Below are 23,769 nucleotides of genomic sequence, written 5' to 3'. Positions count from 1 at the left end.
GTTAGGAGCTCCAGGGCTGGCCTGGAGATTTTGGGTGTGGTTCTGGAAGGAGTGGCGTGATTTCATTGGTGCAGGCGTCTGAGCCAGCCCTACGAGGTAGACCTCAGCCCCTAGGTAACCCTCTATTCTTTGCACGGGTCTTGGATGATCAGGAATCTCCTATGCCGCCCCCCGCCCCCCCCCCGCCCAGCTGCCACAGAACCTCAGGAAAGGGGTTCGCAGGCTGGCATGTCTCCGGGAGGCCCGTGCTAGGCAAGGCGCCTCCCCCCCCCCCCCGGGACAACAAAATGTCGATGATCCGAGGGAGTGCAACTCCCGTGTTGGAGCCTGCAGCAAAACCCGCGCTAACCGTGGCGACTGGAGGCATGAACGCGCACCGCCGGCGCCACGGACCAGCCGAGCGGGGCCTCCTGGGGGCGGTCAGGGCCGCTGCTTGGCTCGCGAGGGCCGCCTGGAGGGGCCGCAGGGAGCGGGAGGCGCCGCTTGGCCCGCGGCTCATTCCATTCGCGTGAAGAGGCCGGTGGCTGCGAGCCCGGCGCGGGGAGGCGCCAGCGGGAAGGGGCCGGGCGGCGGGGAGGGAGGGAGGGAGGGGGCATCGGGGGGCTTCGCGAGCCGGACTGACGCGCCGCGCCTCTCTCGCGCTCGCCTGCCTGCCCGCCTGCCCGCCCGCCCGCCTGCCTTCCCTCCTTCCCTCGCCAGGGATGTCGGCCCGCGGCGCCCACCTGCTGCTCTGCCTCGCGGCGCTGGCTGCGCTGCCCGCCGGTGAGTGAGGGCGGGAGGCCGGGCGGGAGGCCGGGCGGGGGCGGCAGAGGCCACGGCGGGCGCTTCCCTCTGCGCCGGGAAAGGGCACCTCCGCCGCCCAGGCAGCCAGCCAGGCAGGCAGCACGGAGCTCCAGCGCGGAGGGTCGGGGGCACCGGCTTTGGGCCCTCACGCCTCTTCCCCTGCGGCCAGCCTCAGTTCTCCGAGGGCTCTTCTGCCTCAGCAGTTCTGTCAGGGCTCTCTCAGCCCCCCCCCCCCGCCCCACCTCTCAGGGTGCCTGTGGTGGGGAGGCGCCTTCGGGGAGAGAAAAGCGGGGCATCTTCTTTGATGGGATGGGCCACCAACGGGGACCAACTCTTTTCTCCCTAGAAAGCCTGGCAGGAGAACTGAGGCTGTGGGTGGCGGGCCGCTTTCCCTGCGAGGCTTCCAGGTGGCCCATCCACTCCCGCTTCTGGCAGGGTGAACCGCAGCGGCTTGGAACACATCGCCGCCCTTCTAAAAAACTAGATGATTAACAGTTGTTATAACAGTCTGAGATGATGCAACTTTTTCTTTTCAGCACAGACTGTTTCTTGCAGCAAAGCACATGAAGCCCTAGAAAAGAGCAAGGAGCAAGACTGACAACATTTGTGTCAGGGGAGGAGCCTTCAGGAGTCACAGCTCACCTCTTCTGTCCAGCTGTACCTGAAGAAGGGAGCAGTCCTTCCCAAGAGCCCCTCCCCCACCCCCAAGTGCTTAGTCCTTCAGGTCAGGGGTAGTCAACCTGTGGTCCTCCAGATGTTAATGGACTACAATTCCCAAGAGTCCCCTGCCAGCACATGCTGGCTGGGGCTCATGGGAATTGTAGTCCATGGACCTCTGGAGGACCACAGGTTGACTACCCCTGCTTCAGGTGCTCCTGGACCCTGGCAGCAGAAGACTCACAGGGCCACCCATCTCAAACTCTCTGCGGAAGTGAGCCGAGGCTTCTGACCGCTCTTCCCCTGCCACAGATCTTGTTAGTCTTGAAGGTGCTCCTGGACTCGTTCAGCACTTTCGGTCTGCTTTCGCAGCTGGATTTTCCTGTGCAAAACAGGAAGATCTACTTGCAAACTGCATGGAAAATGCATTATCCGGTGTGTGTGGACGGAACCCTGGACTCTGGCCCTCTTATTGCATCTTGACATGCAGAAGGAGAAATCAGGAGGCCTGTGACAGGGTTGGGAAGCAGGTGAAACCATTCAGGGTGCAGGAATGCGCAAGTGAACCTGCGGTTCTCCTTGAAGTTCTCAGCTTGGTGTTCGTTCCAAGGGTGGGGTGCAGAGCCCATCATGCTCCATACAGGGAAGGCAGTGCTTAGGACCTGGGGGGAAGGCAGGTCTTGGAAGCCAGGCAAAGGAACTCCTGGGATGGAAAACCCCAAGGAAGATCCCGCTGCTTCTCTGCTTGTCTTGGGGGCTGCTGGAAGTCAGTTGCAAGTTCTGGGGTTATGCAATGTGGCTACGGCTGCTTTGGTGGCCGCATCGTACAACCCCAGTTTCAACTTAACAGCACTTATGTACAAATATTAGGACCTCCGTATTCAGGGATGGAAGCCCTTTATAGAAGCATGAGAGGAAACATACATGTCTGAGCAATTTGGGCAGTGCATTCTTCCTGATCCATATGCATGGCTTCATTAGGTTGTGGGCTGATGGGCAGGGTGGAATAGAAATGCAGCCCAAGTATAGGCTCACTGCAACATGGCTGGTTAGTGTGTGTGTGTGGGGGGGGGGGCAAGACAGCCTTTGGAGTTCTTGCTGAGGCTGTCCTATGAGATCCTGGCCTTGGCTGTTCTTCCTTCCACTAGCTTGCTTGTACATCTTTGATCCAGTTGCTCCAACTTAGCACAGAAGGTTGGACTAAAATAACACAAACAAGAAATACCCAACTGGGCATCACAAGGTGGTGGGTAGTGACAGTCCACACTCCTGATCTTTGGAATTTGATGTTGCCCCCGAAACTCTGGAATTTTTCCGATCAGGAGTGAGAGTACCAGTGTCTATGCTAGGGATGGCCAAACTGTAGCTGTCAAGATGCTCATGAACTGCAATTACCATGAACATGGTTCTGGCAGGGGGCTCATGGGAAGTGTAGTCCACAGAAACCCGGAGAGATACAGTTTGGCCACCCAGGTCTATGCTGCTAAGTGCTAGCGTTCTAGTGTCTCAGGGATGGAAATGTCCAGTAATCAGGACATCAATTTGGGAGGAGAAAATACAGAAAAAGCCAGGGGCACCTCTGAAGTGATGTCTCTCAAGTTGTGCAAATGAGCTTGGCCACCGATTTATAATTTCCCCCATAACTTCCAAATAGGATACATGAAACAATTCTCAGCTCCTTTGCAAAACTTTGGTCCTTGAGCAATTTAGGTCTGCAGACAACTGTCTTTGCTGCACAAACAGAGAATCCTGGCCAGGCCACAGTCAGAACTGGCTGCTGCACTTCTGTTTCTTCGGGGAAGCAGCTCCTCTGACCCCACAACAAGAGGCAAAGGTAGGGATGTCAGCCTCCAGGAGGGACCTGGCATCTCCTGGAATTACCAGTTATCTCCAGAAAGAGTCAGGTCCTCTGGAGAAAATGGGTGTTTTAGAAGGTGCAATCTCTGGCATTGCACCCCAGTGAGGTCCCTGTTCTCTCCAGGCACCATCCCTAAATCTAACAAGAGGGAAGGGCCTGGCAAAGCTAGAATCTGCATAGGTGATGGATGACTGGAAGAGCAAAACCAAGGGCACTGCTAAGAGGAAGTTGGCCAGGGGTCCCCACTTGTTTTGAGACTATGGGAGCCTCTTGAATTCTACAGGGGGTGGTGGGTGCAACCACACAGAAGCAGTCTGTCAGGAACCAAGCAGTTGAGAGCCCGCAGAATCACGCCACAAACTTTAAGTGAAAGTATTTATTGGAAGAGTTCAGGATCTACACATCGCATATGCTTGCAGGCAGGAATCTTGACAGAGACGCCAAAGGAGGGGTTACATGGAATATATACCTGGCCTATGGGAAAGGGGCAAGGGTTTGGCTTAGGTGGGAACCGGGCATTCACACAGGAAAACAGGGCCATTGTGTCTTTGATATTGAAAGGTGCCAAAACAGTTCAGCCATCTGGTGTTTTGGCTAGCAGAGGAAGCTAGCCTTGAAGTGAGATAGCAAGAAGCTGCAGGCCGGACGAGCCTTTGAAATGCAAGCGAGGGAATGGGAGGGACTTTGCTCCTAGGTCCTGTAGAGGTGCCCCAACCCAGCGGGAGTTCCGGGAGCATCAGAGGAAACAAACAATCTTACAGAATGCGGTCGATGGGGCAGGCTCACGACACAGTCCAGGTGCAGAGGAGGAAAAGGGCAATTTTAAGAAGGCCCCGGAAAAGAGTCGTGAGAGCAGCCACTGAAACCACTTGTTAAAATCCATCCAACTCATCAGATCTCCAGGGACCATTCAGAAGCCCTGCTGGGCAAGATGCCCACCCAGCCCATCCTCTCAGGGCAGCAGGACAGGTGTCAGAACGTGCCATGGGGGCCACCTTGGGGACCCCTGAAGAAGGCTATGACTCCAGGCAGGATTTCTTTTCTTTTTTGTGGTGCTACTCACCAGTACTGGGTACCAGCACCTTTGGGGGGAGCTCTCTGAAATCCTGATCCTTGCTGCTATCTAGGGCTGCCAAGCTCCAGGTGATGGCTGGAGATCTGGCAACAGAGATCAGATCTCCCTGGAGAAAATGGCTGCTGTGGAGGCTGGGCTCTGTGGCATTGAAGTTGCCCACTCCCCACCCCCATCCCCTCATTAGGCGCCAGCCCCAAGATCTCCACGTTTTCCCCATCCCACTCAACCAGAGAGTGAGGGTTGGGCCCTCAGGAATATCCTCGTGGGGATCTGCAGTGGGAGGGGGATTGGTAGCAATCAGGGCAACGTTATAAGTGTTTTTTACAAACACTATGCCGACCAATCACTAAATTCAACAGATACATCTCCAAGTAACTGTGCAAATTCCTGTAGTTTCCGATGGCTTTCGCAGAGCATTTCCTGCTTTCCAGAAAAGAGATTCTTGGGCCCTGTTTTGGGAAAGGGGCTATGAATGCCTAGCAAGCTGCCCGACACCTACAATGGGCACTCCGAGGCCTAAAATTCCACAATATATGTTGTATTCAGAAATGCCTGCAGGGTGTTTTCATTGCATAGTCTCCAGCTGTTTGCTTCCTGATTCAATTCAAGTAGGGTTGCCACCTTCCAGGTGGGGCCTGTAGAGCCCCCAGAATTACCACTGATTTCCCGACATTAGTTCCACTGGAGAAAATGGCTGTTTTAGATGGCATTACACCCCACTGAAGTCGGTCCACCCAGGCTCTGCTCCCCAAATTTCCAGGTATTTCCCAACCTGTACTCCCAACAGCTCAGCTGGCTCCCAGTTGAATTCAGGATCAGGCTTAAGCTTTTGGTTCTTACCTTCAAGTTTATATGCGGTCTGGGCCCAGTGTACCTGAGAGACCATCTCTCTGCCTATACCCCCAAAAGAACTGGCTGCATTTCCCTGGCCCCAAAGAAGCACGTCGGATTTCAACAAGGGCCAGAGCCTTCTTGGTCCTGGCCCCCACCAGGTGGAACGACCTCCCTGAAGAAATTGGGGCCCTGCCTGAACTTCCGCAATTCCACAGGGCCTGCAAAAGGGAGCTACCTCACCAGGCATTCACTTGAGTCTGACCGATCCAACAACTTCCGCTGGATCCTCCCTCAGACACTTCCTCCATGACCTAAAGCAGCCTGACCTCCCTGGGAGTGGTTGTTCTATTTGAGTTGTCATTCTGTTTAAAGCCACTGTTAGTTTATTGTTGACTAGATTTAAAGCCCGTTTAAATATAACAGGTGCTAGAAAGGGTGGATGGGAGAGTGGGTTTGTGCCAGAGGTATTGTAGCTTTTTTGGCAAAAGGGAAGGGAGAGGTTTAGGAAAGTATATAGTAGGACGGCCCAGTGGGAAGGCCTCCTCCCTCCCCCAGTGGTGGCGCGGCCTTCCCGCTGGGCCTAGAAGCATACCCGGGGTCCCTTTGAGGCCCCGGGTGTGCTTCTGGGCCGGGGGGAGGGCCTCCCTGTGTACCTATGGTATCGCTCCTGGCTGGAACTCTGGCATGTCCAGGTGAGGGCCCAATCGGAAGGCACTTTGTACCTTCTGATTGGGCCCTCACCCAGACCGGCCCCGCCCACTCTCCACCCACTTAGCCCTTAACCAATTATTTATACCACTCCCCGAGCGGTACTTATGACTGTGTTATGCATTTAGATTGTTCTACATATTACTCCTGCAGTATTTTCTATGAACTGCCCTGAACTGTTTGGGAGTGCAGTATAAAAATATATAATGAATAAACAAACAAATAAATAAACAACCAACCTTGTGCTGGCAACCCATTTTTTCTTGTTTGGGTTTCCCTACAAAAGCCAATCCAGACACTTGTTCCTCTTCATCCTCCCTAAGCTTTTCAGGAAACTCCCCTCCCCCGGACTTTATGTACCTGAAATCATCTTACATGCAGTGTTTGTTGTGCACTTCGTTGAACAGGAGGCGGTTCCTACTAGGGTTGGGCACTTTGGCAAAGTCTGAAGCGGCCATTCCCACCCGAAGCAGCCAGCACCGGAATAGTCGTTCTGGATGCCGAAACACCCAACCCTAGATCCTACTTATGTTTCTCACTCTCCCCCCCCCTCTCTTGAGTGGTCTTGAAGGTGGAAGGTTGCATTTTTCTTACAGGTGGAAGGTTGCATTTTTCTTTTCTCGCATGCTAGTTTACTTTCACCTCCTGTCTGCATTGCATTGAAGACTTAACGATTTTGTGCTACCTGTTCAGTGATAAGTATACCGCTGGCACATCATGAGCCACAAAAACATGTGGACAAGCTGGATCATGCCATTTTGGAAACCCACACCTGGCTTCCTCCAGCCAATTCCATGCTCTAGTGCCAAGTAACCCAAAAAGCTACCAATGGAGGAGCTCTATTGCACTCTGAGATGGAAAAGAGTTATGTCCAGCCCCTGTTCCCCTTCCTCCATGAACCCTCTGCAAACTAGGGAGGACTCAGGAGCATCTTTTTCTAGGAATTGGGGAGAAGTTGCTCATCTATGTCTATGTGTACCAATTATGGCATCATTTTCTTCTTCTAGATTGGCTTTTGCCAGTGGCCGTGGCTCAAGAAGACCCTCCAGATCCAACAGGTACATTTTAATGGGCTAAATTGCTGTGGAGCTCAGTAAATACATCCTGACAGTCAGAATGTCAAGTGCTAAAAGAACTCACAACAAACTTCTCTGAAAAGAAAGCTTTAATGGAAGTTAACTCTAGTCACTATAACTCGGAAAGTCAAATCTGCCAAACAACAGAATTACAAGCGTTTATCAATACAATTCTCCTGCCCAAAACTTGAATCTTCCCAGGGGAGGGGAATCCCTCTCCCAGGTGCCATCCCAGGCTTCCTGCCAGAGGTGCTACAATTCGCGTGTCCTTGGGCCAACCAGCGCCAGCGACAAGATAAGGCCACTCACAGGCACCCCAGGGTTTCTGTTACTATGTTGCTGTTACAATATGCAGAGCGAGCAGGCAGAGATCAAAGTACAAACAAATCAAAGCAGGCACTACAAAGCATGATAACATGGGAACAGAGAAGAGGCTTGGGTTACATGGTATGTAAGGAGAGGTACACCAAAATACAGGCAAGATGGAGTCACCCTTGTCTATAGACAAATCATGGCAGAGAACAGGCACTGATCCTGACACAGAGCGGTTTCTCAGGGGAACAGTCTTCCTTGGGAGGTGGCGGCTTCTCCATCTTTGGACATTTTTAAACAGAGGCTGGAAAGTCATCTGACGGAGAGGCTGATTCTGTGAAGGTTCTAGGGGGGGCAGGTTACAGCAATAGAGTTGTGAGTGTCCTGCATAGTGCAGGGGGTTGGACTAGATGATCCAGGAGGTCCCTTCCAACTCTATGATTGTATGATCCTATGATTGTATCAGTCCTAGAGGAGATCAGCTCTGACTGCTCCTTAGAAGGCCAGATCCTGAAGATGAAACTCAAATACTTTGGCCACCTCATGAGAAGGAAGGACTCCCTGGAGAAGAGCATAATGCTGGGAGCGATTGAGGGCAAAAGAAGAAGGGGATGACAGAGAATGAGGTGGCTGGATGGAGTCATTGAAGCAGTCGGTGCAAACTTAAATGGACTTCGAGGAATGGTAGAGGACAGGAAGGCCTGGAGGATCATTGTCCATGGGGTCGCGATGGGTCGGACATGACTTTGCATCTAACAACAACAACAAATGATTGTATGACCTCATCAGGGCTGAATCTGCACTGGGCTTTTTATCCCCGTTGACCCCAAATTTTAAAAAGTCATCTACATGTTATTCAATTTCCATTTTGATATTTAACACTTTAAATTTTCCCTCTGCAATGTCTATGATTGTTCCGCACTGACACTACCTTTCCCCCATGATATACAGGAATGGATATAAGTTGCTACATTTGAGAAAACTGCTCCGAAAGCCCCAGTATTAAGTGTGGATGTTCTTGTTTTGCCAGATAAATTCCCTTCCTCTCCCCCACACTGCCAATTCTGATGTAGTGAAGCAATCTGTCACTTGATTGGTCATGACGTCAGTTCAAAGACTGCCTGGTTCCCGGTTGCTGCCCTCATTTCTAAAGCGAATGTACTCCAAGCCCACACTTCTATGTGCCAAGATTTGCCTTCTGAATTGTCTTCCCCCCCTCATTCTCTCTCCCTTGCTTGCTCAGGAAAAGAAAAATAAACAAGCAGCCTCACAGCACCCCCCTTGCTTTGGCTGTAGAGTCAGGATGAACGGCAGGAAATAAACCCCTCTCCAGCCTTGAGCTCCTTCAGTGTTAGCTGGAGCTTCATGACTACTGCTACCCTCCCCCCTCTTAGCTTCCCAATCAAGTGTGAGGGAGAGAACAGACACACAATTAAGTGTAGAATGCAGTCTGTTTCAAATCAGAAAAAAAGAAAGGAGGAAGGCCTTAGTTCAAATCGATCTGAATTCAGCAGGATTGACAACGGCAAAAAAAAAGAAGTATGTGCAGAACCAGCCCTGGTCTCAGAAGCTAAGCAGCTGGTTAGTGCTTGAACAGGAGAATGCTGAGAAAGCCCAGGATTGCCAGAAATCTGGCTGTTACTTGACACCATTTTTTACCCCCAAACGAGTTTAAAATCTTGCAGTGAATCCTTGCAGGTATCGAGTAAATGGTACTGGTTTATGCTGGTGTGATGACATGGTGTTAGGTTGCTGTGGGGAGTATGAGGAAGTCCTGTTCCACCCCCACACCTTAGCTAGCAAAGATTTATGGTGGGATCCAGTTTACTGCTACAGAAAAATAAGAAAAGGACCCAAATGGCAAAGAGTCAATGGAGTAAGTTTTGTAATAAAGAGTTAATATCAAAATTAACTCTTTAATTACTACTTTAACTACCAGGCCAGACCAGATGGCTGGTCACTTTTCCTGAGTTTCCACTGGTATGATGACATGGGCCAAAGAGGCATGGCACTGCAAGCTCATTTCAGCTCTAAGATACAGAGAACCAAAACTAAACTCAGCAACCCTCCGAAAACACCAGCGTGTATCCATGAGAACAATAGGAGATTACCGCTAGTGCACACTATTGGTCAGTTCCATTCTGAACTATTGGATCCAGCAGTTGGGATCCAGCCACACGTTGGTCAGTTGCAATTGCAGGATTACGATCCTGACTCAGACCTCAAGCTCAGGTCCTCAACAGGTCTACATATACAACACCCCCCCCCCCTGCTAGTTACTAAGCAGGTGACACACAAAATCCTGGAGTTACCGGGGAGTGGACTGAGTCCGTTTAGGCCTAAGGAGTTCTGGGGCTGGAATCGGTGCCACGGCCTCCTGGGAGTCAGGCTGAGCTGCTGAGGTGCTTGGTACTGTTTGGCCACTTGGTGCTACTGAGGGGCCGTGGTTAGAGGTGGCAGGTCCCCAAGGGAGTCCATGGCTTCTTGTGCTGGGCTGGCTTGTTCTTCCGGCCTACCCAGTTCCAGAATGCGCCGCCACATCTGGTCTAGGGGTTGCTTTAATGTTTTTCCCATATGAGTCCTTATTTTTTTGCTTTTAATACGGACCATTTTTAAAACATGAGTTTTTCAAAAGCAAAAAAAATGGCCCTTTTTAAAAAAGGACTTTTCAAAAGTAGAGGCCTGGGGGGGGGGGGATTAAGTCCATAGCAAGGCTTGAATCCACAGAGCTGTGATCCCCAAGCTAGGGTCCTACAGACTAAGCTACCAAAAACACACTCTGTTTAAAACCTTTGTGCCAGGTTTTCTGGCATTTTCTCTCTTTTTAAAAGAGTAAAGCAATGGCTTCTTAGACTGGTTTTAATAAAAAAAGAAATTCAGCATCCCCTTCACTTAAAAAAAGAAATAGCCAAGCTGGGAGGGAAAGAGCAGAGACAGGGCAGCCCTGGAGGGCATTCCTCTCCAGCCCCACCCTCCGCTGTGTGAAGCACATGTGGAGACTGGGAGGAGGGAGGACGAGACCCCTGGTAAGAGTGTTTATTGCATTACTTAAGGGGGCTTGTAGGGCAGGGAAAATGACTTCACAGTATGAAAACCCAGACAAAATGAAGGCTTAAATGGACCATTGTAGGTGAAAGGGGCTGATCCTGCTGGAAATCAACCAATCAGCAGTGCAGGGGATAAAAGGGAAGAAAAAATCTCAGCAATCTGTTTTTTCTTATTAGTGTAGTGTTTGGAGGAGAATATCCGAGAAAGAAGAACGGTGCAGAGTGCAGGAACAAAAGCGAACAGAATGTGGATTAAAGGGATACCAGTTTCAATTAAGTAAGAATTGCAATTAAGCTGTGAATGCAGGCAGCACCGTGGAAGGGGAAGAAGGTCTGCTTGGGGACAGGGGAGCAGTGAAGCAGATACTAAAATCCCCATCAGCATGTTGAAGAATCTTTCTTGGCCATTTTACACACAAGGAGGGGGACTCCATCTTGACTCCCAGAAGACACACAGGGCACCTGAGGACTTTGTACTGTGTAATTAGCTCTTAGTCTCCAGTGTTTCTGCTGAAAACAAGATGCCAGAGGTAAGGCCTGAAGGCTGGGAACCCCCAGGGGCTGGACACACTTGCCAGATGGGGGCCATACCACACGTCTTTGTGTGGGGAAGAAAAATCATCCCATCCGTGAGCAAGATCTGCTGACAGATGTGCATTTTGTGAAATTTGTACCTCTGTATTTCATAGAACATAGAACCATCTAGTGATCTCACAGAACTCAGATTAATTCTTTCCCCTTTCCACATCATTTGCTGGGGACAGAGCTAACTGACAGATGGATTTTGGTTTGTTAGGCGCAGCCTAAATTGTGAAATCTAATGAGGACAAGCATATCACTATACGTTCAGTTGCCGAGCCAGGAATGCTACCAAATCAGTGTTCTGGCTTCCCTTTGAACCACGTTAACCTTCTTTCTGTTCTCTCCAGGTGCACCTGATCCTGGAGCAACAGTGGCAGGTAAGCTCAGGTGCTCTCTTGGAAAGGGAAAGACACTCACCTGCTTTTTGATCAGCTGGCTTCATTTCTAGGCAACACGTGGCATGGAGCTGTCACCTTGCGGTAGAAACACATGTTCAGAAATTACCTTCTTTTGCTGGTTGACCCACATGTCATAAATAGTATAGGGCAAAGAAAGCACATATCAACCTGATTTGTGCAAGCCAAAAGGAGCACAAATTTGTTCTCGAGCTAGACATTTTGACAGTGAAGTCCTGTATGGCTTTATTATCAGACTAAGCTCCAATTCACTTGAGAGGGTTCTTTCGCTGGAGAGTGAAAATGTCCGGGTGGTTTCCACAACAGCCAAAGGGGCCCTTTGCCCACCTCCCCGGCCTCTTTCCCCGTGCAGCAGCCCTTCCCCTCCCTGGAGCTCTCTGGTTGTTTCTGCTGATGCTTAAATTTGTTGCCTGCTTTTAGTTGCTTGTTGTGGCGCAGAGTGGAAAGGCAGCTGTCTGAAAGCTTTGCCCATGAGGCTGGGAGTTCGATCCCAGCAGCCGGCTCAAGGTTGACTCAGCCTTCCATCCTTCCGAGGTCGGTAAAATGAGTACCCAGCTTGCTGGGGGGTAAACGGTAATGACTGGGGAAGGCACTGGCAAACCACCCCGTATTGAGTCTGCCATGAAAACGCTGGAGGGCGTCACCCCAAGGGTCAGACATGACTCGGTGCTTGCACAGGGGATACCTTTACCTTTACCTTTATATGCACAGCTCAGTTGATTTAATATTTATGCCATTTTCATTGAGATATTTGGTTAATCTATCAGTGTTTTGTGCAGACATAGAAGCATGAGAGCCAGTTTGGTGTAGTGGTTAGGAGTGCGGACTTCTAATCTGGCATGCCGGGTTCGATTCTGCGCTCCTCCACATGCAACCAGCTGGGTGACCTTGGGCTCGCCACGGCACTGATAAAACTGTTCTGACCGAGCAGTGATATCAGGGCTCTCTCAGCCTCACCCACCCCACAGGGTGTCTGTTGTGGGGAGAGGAATGGGAAGGCGACTGTAAGCCGCTTTGAGCCTCCTTCTGGTAGGGAAAAGCGGCATATAAGAACCAACTCTTCTTCTTCTTCTTCTTCTGATGCAGAATGCAGGAAATAAATCTCTCAAGAAGTATACTGCCCCATAAAAGGGATAAACTTCCATTTATTCAAGTAGATTCAGTTCACATTCCAGTTGTAGTTGAAAGAAAAGAAAGAGAAGGCCGGAAGCAGGAAGCCATGGGGCAGCCAGCTGAGATGCCGGAGGACCACAGAACATGGCTGCTGGTTGTGGTGGCAGGATGCCAGCCGCCGTGCCCGTTCGCTCTCAGGGCCCTCCTGGTGCAAGGCGGAAGGAGGGAGGAGTCTGTGTGTGAGTGTATCTGGGTGTATGAGAGAGAAGGATGGGCCAAGGACTCCTGTAGCAGGTATGTTTTTCCACATACCCTGTGAGAATCACATTGTGACTAATTTTTTGAGTTGTATAATGGTAGAATGCTAAAGAGGTCTGGCTAGATATCAGCTCTCAGAAGTCTAATATGGGAATCCCACATTGCTGGATGGCCAATACTTTTAAGGGAGATGAGTGCTAGAAGAATGTCCAGTGAGGAAGCAACATCAGAACTTGAGGAAGAGTGTCAGCAGTGTGGCCAGCTGAGGAATAACCCTTTCCCCTCTTCAATTCCAGCTGCAGGAGCTCCATCGCCAGCACCCGGTAAGCTGTTATTGGCCACGGCATGCTTCAGTTTGTCCTCCCCCCTCAGCAGCATTTTCTTTGTGTCACTGGGGCTTTTACTCATTACATTTTACTCATTAATGGCATTTTACTTATCAGCCTCTAAAGACGTCAGTGTGGTAGAGTGAAGGCAGCAGTTGAGGGTAGATGGGAACCCCTGGAGCTTTGGGGATGGAGCCTGGGGAGCGAAGGGGCCTCTCTGGGGTTCAATGACAGAGAGCCCATCCCCCAAGCATCTGTTTGCCCCAGGAAAACTAATTGCTGTAGTCTGGAGATGAGCTAGAATTCCAGGGGATCTCCAGGCCCCACCTGGAGACTGGCATCCCTAGAGGGGGGAGCCGATGGATTTATACCCCACTGTGGTCTGTCCCCTTCCCAACACCCAACCTTCCTAGGTTTCATCCTCCTCCGCAAAATCTCCAGGGATATCCGAACCTGGAGCTGGAAACCCTACCTGCTTGTTCAAGAGAAACCCAACACTCCCCCCCATGCCATTCCCCCCAGCATCTCTCCCCCCTTTCCCCTGGGGCACACCAGCTCTTTTCTGTTCTGCTGCCAGGCAACCCTGACCAGCCCTCTCCATGCTGGCCCATGCAAAATCAAAACCAAGGCTGAAATCCACACAAAAATTTATTCTTGTCAGCCAGATCTACATCCAGGGCCATTTCGCACGGCTTCAAAGTAGCAGAATGGTTGCTATTTGGAAACGCTACTAATTTGCCATAACCCACGACGTCGTAGACAATCTGCAACAATCCTGAAACCAATCAGCAAAAAGCGCTTCGTTGTGGCGCTTTCAGGGGAATCCAGAAAAGTGGATTCACCCTCCGGATAGCGATACACTCCTGCAACCAATCTGCAACAGTAGCGCTAAAGACCTGTGCGTTACCATTGTTGCTGGTTCTTCAAAGTCCCTCCCCCTGGCTCTCTCCTCCAAACTTCCGGCGAAGCGATCGCCATTTTTTTTTCTCCGAGCGAGCGGGGATAAACGCACCGGCGAGCCTCTTTCTGTTTAGAGGCTTCCCTGGCTTCAGTCCTTCACCTTTAGTCACTAAGCACAAACCACTGAAAAGCCCGTTTGCTGAAATAAAGTCCCTTTATTTTTTACAAATAAATCCAGCGAAAATCGGGCCCGTGAGAGGGGGGGGGGGATTTTTTTTTTATCACTCGAGGCAGCGTGCAAACGATCATACAATCAAACGACAGCTCACATTAGGCAGCTGGATGGGTCTCTCCGTAGCAACGAATCTACCTAGATTTGTTGCTATGGGTCGTTTTTTTTTTTTTTAAACCTTTCTTAAAGGGAAAGGGGCTGTTTGGGAGCATGCTAACAGCTGCCCATTGGCTGCTTGACGGCCAGGGGCGGGACGAGCTTGGCAATAGCGCTTCCTTTCTAGCGATTTCTGCCGAGACCGGAAGCCTGTGGGAAACGCTAAAAAACGCAACTGATTCCACTACAAAGGCAGGTATGCATAACGACGAATTCCACTATTTTAAATGGCGATTTTTCATTCCGCAAACAATTTGCAACAAAGATCCCTGTGCGAAAAGGCCCCCAATATTGGCAGACTCCTGAAATCATGCACCAGCAGATGGCGCTGTTTCCAAATCAAGACCCCTTATGCCAGGAAAAGCAAGTGATAAGTCAGGGGTAATCAAACTGCGGCCCTCCAGATGTCCATGGACTACAATTCCCATGAGCTCATTCTCATGGGGATTGTAGTCCATGGACATCTGGAGGGCCGCAGCTTGACTACGCCTATGATAAGAATTAATTTATATGAAATAGAATATATATGTACATATATATTTAAAACGTGTACATTTATTTACATTCTTTCTAGCCTGCCATTCTCCCTAATAGGACTCAAGGCAAATTAAATTGTCTGGAGGGGGGAAATGCTATGATCATAAAAGCTAGATACCGTTCTCGAAAGTTCATACTGCCAAATTCTTGCTGGTCTCTAACTGTCCCACTGAAACAAAGAAGTGTTAGATCATGATAGCATTTAAGCACATTCTTGCAGCTCCTATCCATCCGCAGACAGGATTCATGGTGGTATCTAAAATGATTATAGAAATAGTTCTGTTTTACAGGGTTCCCTAAAAGCTGCCTGTGTGGGACCCCTCCTAGCATGAACTGGCAAGCTGCTCTATCGTGCCAGAATTGGCCAAGAGGAAGGGGAAGAGTTCTGGAATAAGCTGATGGCCTTTTTTCATAGGTCCTTAATAGGCAGCAACATTCCAGGAGAGGCACTTCTTGAAGTTCTTTCTGAATCCTGTCTGTGGACGGATGGGACCTGCAAGAATGGGCTCCAATGCTATCGTGAACTTCATGAGTAATAATGAACCCCATGGCATTTAACTCCAAACTGTGTTGGCAGAGGCTCATGGGAATTGTAGTCCATGGACATCTGGAGAGCCACCTCTGTAGCATAAACTAATAGGTAGGCAATGGTCATAGTCTTGAGCACAAATGTAATACAATAATTGTAACCTGACTCCCCACAACAGTGGCCCAGAGTGTATCTGTTGTATTTTATTGTCATCAACCTGAGCCCCATAGAGAAGGGAAGTTAGATTCAAGCCCAGTATCACCTGAGAAGCCAGCAGGATTTTCAGGGCATCAGCTTTTAATAGCCAGAGCTCCCTTCATCAGAAACAAGTAGGAATGGAGATCCCCAAGTCCTTACATCCTTCTCTGAAGGTAAGAGGAGGCAGAGGTACAATGCTTAGTGTAATCGTCTTTATTAGAGTGGAGGGGAGAATCATGGAGTTGCAGGGGACCTCCAGGGTCATCTAGTCCAGCCAGCACAATGCAGGAAATCACAATTACCTGATCACCCACAGTGACCCCAATTTCATGGCCAAGTGATTCCCCCGCCAAAAAAAATCTCCAGAATTCAGCCTGGCCTGGAGGAAATCCACGTTCCATCAGACAGCAGCAATCAGCAGTTTCCTGGGTATGCAAGGAAGGGCCACAAGATACAAGCACTGGCACATCCCTTCCTGCCCACCCACTCACGCTGGCAGGAGCTCATGGGAATTGTAGTCCATGGACATACGGAGAGCTGCAGTTCCAGACCCCTGGTCTGGAAGATCAACTGCAATTCTATTTGCAGCAGCTGTTTTTGATAAAGATCCCTCCAGATGACATTTATCTACAAAACAAAATTGCACACGAATCTTGACTATGGCCTCTGTCTGCCCCCAGACTGCCGTGAAGAACAGTTTCCCTGCACGCGGCTGTACTCAGTCCACAAGCCTGTGAAGCAGTGCATCAGCTACCTGTGTGTTACCAGGTAAGACAGCACCTTATGGCTTCTCCAACAGAAGCCAAATTTTCCCATTAGAAATCCCATGTTGTTGGGGGAGATGTCCTTCACAATCAAATGCATCATGATGGCGTTTGGAATTCCGTGGCTCGCATAGATCATACAAAAGAGATCCTTTGATGCTGTCTTTGGAATCACTCAGTTTGATTTTTTAGGGTCCCATAAAAAGTAGAGTTGCTTGACAATGCTTGGCACCCAGCAGGAGATGGGAGCCAAGGATGATGTGAGATCTCTTCTGGAGAAAACCAAAAGTGGCACCATGTCGCTCTAGGAATCAGTAGAGCCTCTATGGCAGCCTTTCTCAACCTTTTTACCATTGGGAGATCCCGGAAACCTTCCTCTGGCTTTGAGAGACCCCAGGAGTGGTGCAGTCATGCAGCATATGGCTGGGAAGCCCAGCTGTGTCCACGCCCACCTGGGCCCCTCCCCTTCCCGCCCCCTCCAGGCCCATCATTCATGGGGGGGGCAGGTCAAGTTGACTGTATATGGGCATATCACCTGATAAGTGTTTAATAAAATTTTAAAATATATATAAATTAACTGGCTCCCACCCATTCGGGAAACCTTCCCAGGGCCGTCAAGAAACCCCAGGATTTCATGAAACCCAGGTTGAGAAAGCCTCCTGTATGATAAAATTGCCATACTGGGCAACTGGCTACGCTTGGTAAGAAGCAAGTTAGTCAAGCACTCATTTTTTAAGTTATTGAAGGCAAAGAGACAACACAAGGCAGGATTCTTAACATGTACTCTTCTGTCCCTCTTATAGACCCTGCTCCACTTTCTCCTCCACCTTGTCTCCTTCTTGCCTTTTCAGTGTCTCCCCTACAACAGCCAGCTGACTCCCTAATGGGACACATGGTCCAACTCCAGCAATGACATAATTTGCAAAGCAGCTATTAAAGCGCAGCTCAGAATAGGTACAACAAATAATAGACTAATAAGTGGGTTTGAATCCAGTGATACTTTGGAGACCATCAAGTTTTCCGCAGCACGAGTGGTCGAGAGTCAAAGCTTCTTTCGGCTGTGCGCCAGTCTGACACGTTGACTCCCAAAACTTTATACCGCCCCCAACCCTGCTGGTTTCAAAAGTGCTTTGGAACTTGAATTGAGCTATTCCATTGCAGCATCTGAGACTAGAGTAATAGCTACAACAGGGGCAAATAAAATCAAGGCTGAAAAATTTCAATAAAGCAAGGACAATATTTTAAGGATCACCTCCCTACGCACAAACCATGATTTCTGTGAGTGGCTGATGCATCAAATCTGCCATCAAACGAGATCTGAGTTCTGCGTGGACCCTAAACGATTCTGTGGAGCTTGCCAGCCAGGCCTAGGGCTGAGGCCAGAAAGAGCACCGGAAATCCACTGGGACATCCTGGTCAATCTGCCGGAGGGTTCCTATGACCCTCCCCCCTCCTCTTCCCCATCTCTTAGAGGAAGCAAGGCAACTGAGGCTTTTGATTTTTTAAATGTTTTAAAACTTATTTAACAATTTAATTTCTATTTTGGAATTTTATTCCACTTTTATATTTTATTTTTATGTAATTTTACCTTTGCTGTAACCTGCCTTGAATCTCTGGAGAAAGGGCAGAGAATAAATGCAACTACAATAATAGCAGCAGTAGTAGTAAGTAGTAGTAGTAGTCATACTCCTTCAGGGTTATATATTTAATCTTTGCTGTGGGGTTGCCAGACTCCAGCTGGCTGCCTTCATTATGCTTTTGTGATTAAACTACACATTCTTAATTGACCCAGAGCCTTGTGGCTCAGGAGTCCCTTTAGAACAGGGGTGGGCAAACTGTTCTGGTCCATGGACTACAGTTCCCATGAGCTCCTGCCAGCATTTGCTGTCAGGGGCTTCTGGGAATTGTAGTCCATGGACATCTGGAGGGCCACAGTTTGCCCACCCCTGCTTTAGACCAAAGAGGCCCCAATTTGAATCATGGTTCAGGCTGGGAAATTTGGGGGTGGGCCCTGGAAGGTTAGGGTTTGTGGAGGGGGAGAAACTTAGATGGGGTATCAGGCCATAGAGTCCATCCCCCAAAGGAGCCATTTTCTCCAGAGGAACTGATCTGTGATGCTTGGAGGTTGGCAACCCTTTGGGCCAAGCCCCCAAGTTTTGGAAATTCTCAAAATGGTTATAATTAAGAGAACGAAAGATTCCAGAACAGGGCTGTAAAAAAAGGATCAGCTTTGCATTTTCTGGAAAAGGAACAGTATACAGCACGGCTGTGAGTAGGGTTGGGAAATTCCTGGAGATTTGGGGGCAGAGTCGGTGGAGGGTGGTGTTTGGGGAGGACGGGGCTCTCAGTGGGGCACAGTGCCAACGAGCCCACCCTCCAAAGCATCCACGTTCCCCAGGGCAGCTGACCCCGCTAGGCGAGATCAGTTGTAATTCCAGAGGATCTCCAGGCCAAACCTGGAGGGTGGCCACCTAAGCTTTGCGAGGCCCACACACTCAAAAAACATGTTCCTCAGTAGCATTTAAGCAGAAGTTGTGCTTTACTTTCATGCCCCTCGGCTCTCTTGCTTTCTGAAAACGTATGTCAATATTTTCGTTCTTCGTGTTTCTAAGCAGCCATTCAACGAGGGGCCTTTCTCTGAGAGTATCGTTATCCTTGCACTTTCTGTTGACAGCGTCCGTAGGACATACATGATCAACAAGGAGATCTGTTCTCGAATTGTCTGCAAAGAGGATGAAGCTATGCAGGGTGAGTAAAGACCCTGGCAGGGACTTCTCCTACAGCCCTCTGGGTTGTGAAAGGAGTACAGATAAGCCACTGTGCCCTCAAGATGGCTTCCTTTAGAGAGGGACCTTTCTTGGCAAAAGACCCCAGAATCCCCGCAGTCCTCCCCTTGCTCCCCCTGCCGCTGCGGTCCAAGGATGTCACAGCCCGTGTCCCATCGAGGTGGGTGGGAGCAGCTGCTGCCCGCAGAGGCCCACTGCCCAAGCCCGAGACGCCCACGCAGCCCTGGCTTGGATGTCACAGGGTCAGAGAGTGGTTGGCCTGGCTCTGGATAGAGAGGCCGTCAAACGACTAACCCCTTCCGCCCCTCTCTGTTGGCCCTCAGAGGAGATCTGCCGCCAAATGGCCGGACTGCCTGGCCGCCGCCTGCGCCGCTCCAACTGGCTTCAAGGACCGCTCTGCCGACGGACTCAGGACCAGCCTCAGAATGGGATCGAGGCTCAGTGAGCCGCCGGTTGTGAGAATGATGCCGGAGAGAGCTGAGATCTGCCTTTGCCCAAAGAGTCCTTTAGGGACAACATAGTCGCACTTCCTGCCCCCCTATTTCTGCCTGCCCCGGGCAGGGAACTTCCTTGCCTGCCTGCCCCTTACGGGGACAACCCCTTGCCCCAGACTTGGGACTGCCATCTCTGGGCTGGGAAATCCCGGGGGGCGTGGAGGGGAGGAGCCTCTGCTCCGAGGCAGCCATTCTTCCTGGGGATCGGTGGTCCTGCCATGAGATCTCCAGGCACTGCCTGAAGGTTGGAAGCCCTACCCGAGACTCCTGACCCTGACCCACACTGACCTCAAGCCATGCAGTCGGAGGGAAGGAGGAAGGAGCAGAGAAGTTGTCCACTCCCAGCCCCGCCTCGGGGGGGGTTTGCCTCCCTCCACCCCAGAGCTGGCCTAAAGACTGGCTATGCGAAGCAGGGACATCATGGCTGCCAGAGGCAAAGGCCAGCACTGGGGTGGAGGGAGGCAAGACAAGCCTGGGGGTTGGGGGGCAATCTTAGCATCTTCTCCCCAGTGGAGAGAACATGCCTTGACAGATGTGCAATGAGCACTGGGATGCACTTTCCCCTCCTGGCTTCAGGAGCAGTGGGAGGCAGAAGGAGCTTAGGGGATCCCTGGAGATTGGGGGGGGGGGGTTGGGGAGGTGCCGGAGCTCAATGAAGGTGTGATGCCCTCAAGAAGCTGCTGTTTCCTTGAGGAAGCCTGGAGTTCAGTTGTAATTCTAGGAGCACTCCAGTCCCCACCTGGAGATTGGCAGCCCTAGGTGCAGGACCCAGCCCACTAATGTCCGTCCGGGAGCTTCCCCACCATTTCTGTGTCCCTTTGCTTCTGCAGGCCCCACCGCTTCAACAGGTCTGGCCAGGCTGAGTGGTCGCAGAGGCAGGGCACTGGGGTTTGCTTGGCCAAGAAAGCAGGGCCCTGGAGGACAGGGGGTTGTCCCTGCCCTTGTTGCGGCCTCCCAGTGGCCTTGCCTGCCTCTTCCTGAGCCACTGTTTCCCACTCCACATTCCCTTGCTGTGATTTCCCTCTCTCCCCATGAACCCCAAGAGTGTCCCCCAAGTCCATCCTGGCTTAGGCTGCTTCCTGGAGAGGTGACCTTGTAGCAGTCAGGCCTTGCCTCCTGGCTCCCTTTCTGGGGCTCTGGTTTGATTCTGTGCTTTGAGAAGATCATAGGACTAACTGACAAAGGACTGGCCCCTAATTGTCACAACAGGAGACCAAAGGGAAAGAGGAAGGACCACGAGAGACACCAGTGTGATGCTGGGCCATACGAGAGAGAAGTCCCACAGCTGCTGCCATCCCCACCACAAAGCCTGGCATAATCCAGAGCACAACTCCCCCTGTTTCCAACAAGGGACCTGGTGAGACTGGGAAGAGGCTCTTTTTGCCATCTCGCAGAGGCTGGAGTTGTGAAATATTTGGGGGTGGAGGCTAGGGGGACACCATGGGCCAGAGGGACAGGCGTTTTCCCCACGAGCACCAATCCATTACACAAGCCCCGGTTTCTTCTGAGAGGCTTGCACCAGAGAAGTCCCCACAGGCTAGATTTCAGGGCCACATCTGCACCTGCAGCTGTTCAGGGAGCCTGTGGCTTTGAAGGCCCTGCTCCCTTCCCACCCCCAAGCAGAGGGGAATCAACCTCTGTGGGTGAAGCTACCCCTGAGCTAATGTGAGTAAATTCCAGACATGGACCGTTTATGCACTGGAGGTTTCATGCTGGGCTGCAGGCTGGAGTTTTAGTCATGGCAGGTTGCCCCACCTCTTCCTGCACCCACACGGGGGTGCACCTCATCCGCCCCCAATTTGTACTCCTTCATGTCAGCTGGGGCAATGAGGTTCTCAGTGCATAAACAGTCATGGCTGGTGACATCAGTATTTTCCACTCAGACTGGCCGCAACTCTCGAGAGCTTCAGGCTGAAGTCTTCCAGGGCCCCTCCTTCCTGACCCTTTTTCTAACTGGGATTGAACCGGGGACCTTCTGCATGCCAAGCGGCTGTTCTACCACTGATCCATGGCTCCTCCCTTGAGAACGTTGTTAATGACACAGCCGAAAGATTCACATGGGCATGTATGCCACTTGGTCTTCCTCAGCACTAGATGATCCAGCTGCATGTGTGAATGGTAGCCATGGAGCAGCGAGGTCTGAACTGACACCAGGGGGCACGAAAACTCAGAGGAGATGAGTCAGATGAGGTTACCCACATGCAAGGCGTCCCCTGAATGGAGAAAATGCCAGTATGATTTAGTAGAGGAGATTCTCAGAGGGCACTCAAGATTTTGTACTCAGCATCTGTCCCTGAGCTTTTAGCAGCTGTTAACTTCTGTCAAGTAGATAATCAAATTGGGCTTAGAGAAAAAAAACTATCCTGGGATGTGATTCTCCAGGTGAGGTTACTGACCTCCATGTCTGCTGGTTTCTAGCACTTAAAAATGTCAGAGGAGCCCTGCTGGGTCAGACGAGTGGCCCATCTAGTCCAGCATCCTGTCTCTACCCATTAAGTCTCTATGAAAGAGGCAGGGTACTTCTTTTTCTCCAGACCAGTTGGCAACCTAATCAGTTAAGCAGATTACTTCCTCCATGCCAGGAAAAAGCTTTACCTTCTGCTAAATGTTTGCACGATGCCAAGTTATTACTACGGGCACATGAATAGATTTCATAAATGGAGACAACTCTATATTATCAATATAAAGAACACCTCATTTTTATGCAAGAAAGGGCCTTTTAAACTAGGGGAAATTGGTACACCTCACTTGTTAGAAGCCTGAACTCATAATCAATTTAAATCTGTTCTCCACTCTAAATAGAAAATCAAATGTATTGTATGAATGTATTACATAGTTATATATCAATGCATAAAACCTACAAACAGTTTGATGGAACTTCTGATGTTTCAATATTGTACTTTTGTAAAAATTATATAGAAGAACAATATTTGTACTTCATAGACTGGAATTTCTACAAAAGCACTACATAAGCTTTATATTTTATAGAACGCATACCCAAACATATTAAAAGAAAACTGATTTCCTATCACTCATGGAGTAGTGCAAGTGTTGGCTTCTTCCTCTTTTCCTTCCATTGGCTGTGCTAACAGCTTGGCTTCCTAGCAGATAGCAAGAACGCCTGTTGTCATCATACCTCATGATGTACCAGGCCTCTGATTGACCCTCAGTGGGCAGGCCCTCTCCTGTTGAAGGCCAATCTGAGCCTCCTCCTCCTCACCCCCGGCCTCTTCCTCTGTGCTGCTTCCGTGCACTTTGAGAAACAAGGAAGACCCAGCGGGGTCAGTCAGGGACCTGGGGGAGATGGGTTTAATGTTCCAAACCCTCCAATTGGCCCTCAGTGGGGATATGCACCCAATGGAGAGAGAGCACTGTTCTACTCAGGGCCAATCAGTGGTCTGCCTTTCCATTCTTCACCTCCTTCCTGCTGCTTCTAGCCATATCCCAGGGTGGGAGAGAGCCGGCCCCATTCCATGGCAATTTGCTTAATGTAAGCCAGGACAGCGGTGACAGGAGGGAGGAGGCCCAGCCACGCTTATTGGCACCACAGGCAGAGTGCTGACCCTGGCAGCTCTGCTTGACGGCTGTGCCACTCCAGTCCCAATGCCACTTCCCATGCACCATAGAAATGGGGGAGAACCACCAGCCTTGCTCGGTGGTGCCACAAGTGGAGGGCAGGCTCTGGCAGCCCTGCTGACTGGCTAGGCTGCTCCGGTGCTGGCACTGCCTTCTGCACATGGGACAGTGGGGGAGGGGGAAGGCCCAGCCACATTCCCCAGTGCTGCAGCCTGAGGGCCAGCCCCAATGGCCCTGTTCATCCGCTGGGCCACTCCAGTTCCCCCTCCCCTCCACCCGAAAGACCTCTGCCTGACCCCTGGTGGGTCAATGAGCTGAAACCAGGTGAAAGGCACCTAAGAAGGCCACAGCGCAGGAAGCCCATTTTCCTGAATGAAACAATCCTTGCCTCTAGTTGTTCCATATAGCAGGGTAGTAAACCTGGTCCAGGCTAGCTCAGTTTTCTTAGCTCTCAGAAGCTAAACAGGGTGGGTCCTGATTAGTACTAAGGCTCTGAATTCCAGCACCAGGAGGCAACATCAGGTGAAGGATTCAGTCTCTATGTCCTATTGT

General features: G+C 50.6%; 1 protein-coding gene across 1 annotated transcript; it reads left to right on the top strand.

Annotated features, from left to right (window-relative positions):
* The first annotated feature begins 577 nt into the window (after positions 1-577).
* Positions 578-22,676, top strand: MFAP5 (microfibril associated protein 5). The gene is made up of 7 exons (XM_077346079.1): positions 578-762; positions 6,923-6,973; positions 11,280-11,309; positions 13,016-13,042; positions 16,278-16,365; positions 19,036-19,109; positions 19,471-22,676. Exons 1-7 carry the CDS (start codon positions 702-704, stop codon positions 19,590-19,592), a joined length of 453 nt encoding a protein of 150 aa, XP_077202194.1. The 5' UTR covers positions 578-701; the 3' UTR covers positions 19,593-22,676.
* Positions 22,677-23,769: the final 1,093 nt, after the last annotated feature.

Source organism: Paroedura picta, chromosome 7, assembly GCF_049243985.1.
Source record: "Paroedura picta isolate Pp20150507F chromosome 7, Ppicta_v3.0, whole genome shotgun sequence".
Taxonomy (NCBI): domain Eukaryota; kingdom Metazoa; phylum Chordata; class Lepidosauria; order Squamata; family Gekkonidae; genus Paroedura; species Paroedura picta.
The sequence above is the reverse complement of the archived record's forward strand: the minus strand, read 5'-3'. Positions and strand labels throughout refer to the sequence as shown.

What these genes read in the sequence shown, in the direction of transcription:
- MFAP5 (XM_077346079.1), top strand. Translation starts at nt 702, where the DNA reads ATGTCGGCCCGCGGCGCCCACCTGCTGCTCTGCCTCGCGGCGCTGGCT. An exon ending in GCTGGCTGCGCTGCCCGCCG is followed by an intron (nt 763 to 6,922) that starts GTGAGTGAGGGC and finishes TTCTTCTTCTAG; the next exon opens with ATTGGCTTTTGCCAGTGGCC. An exon ending in AGCTCCATCGCCAGCACCCG is followed by an intron (nt 13,043 to 16,277) that starts GTAAGCTGTTAT and finishes GTCTGCCCCCAG; the next exon opens with ACTGCCGTGAAGAACAGTTT.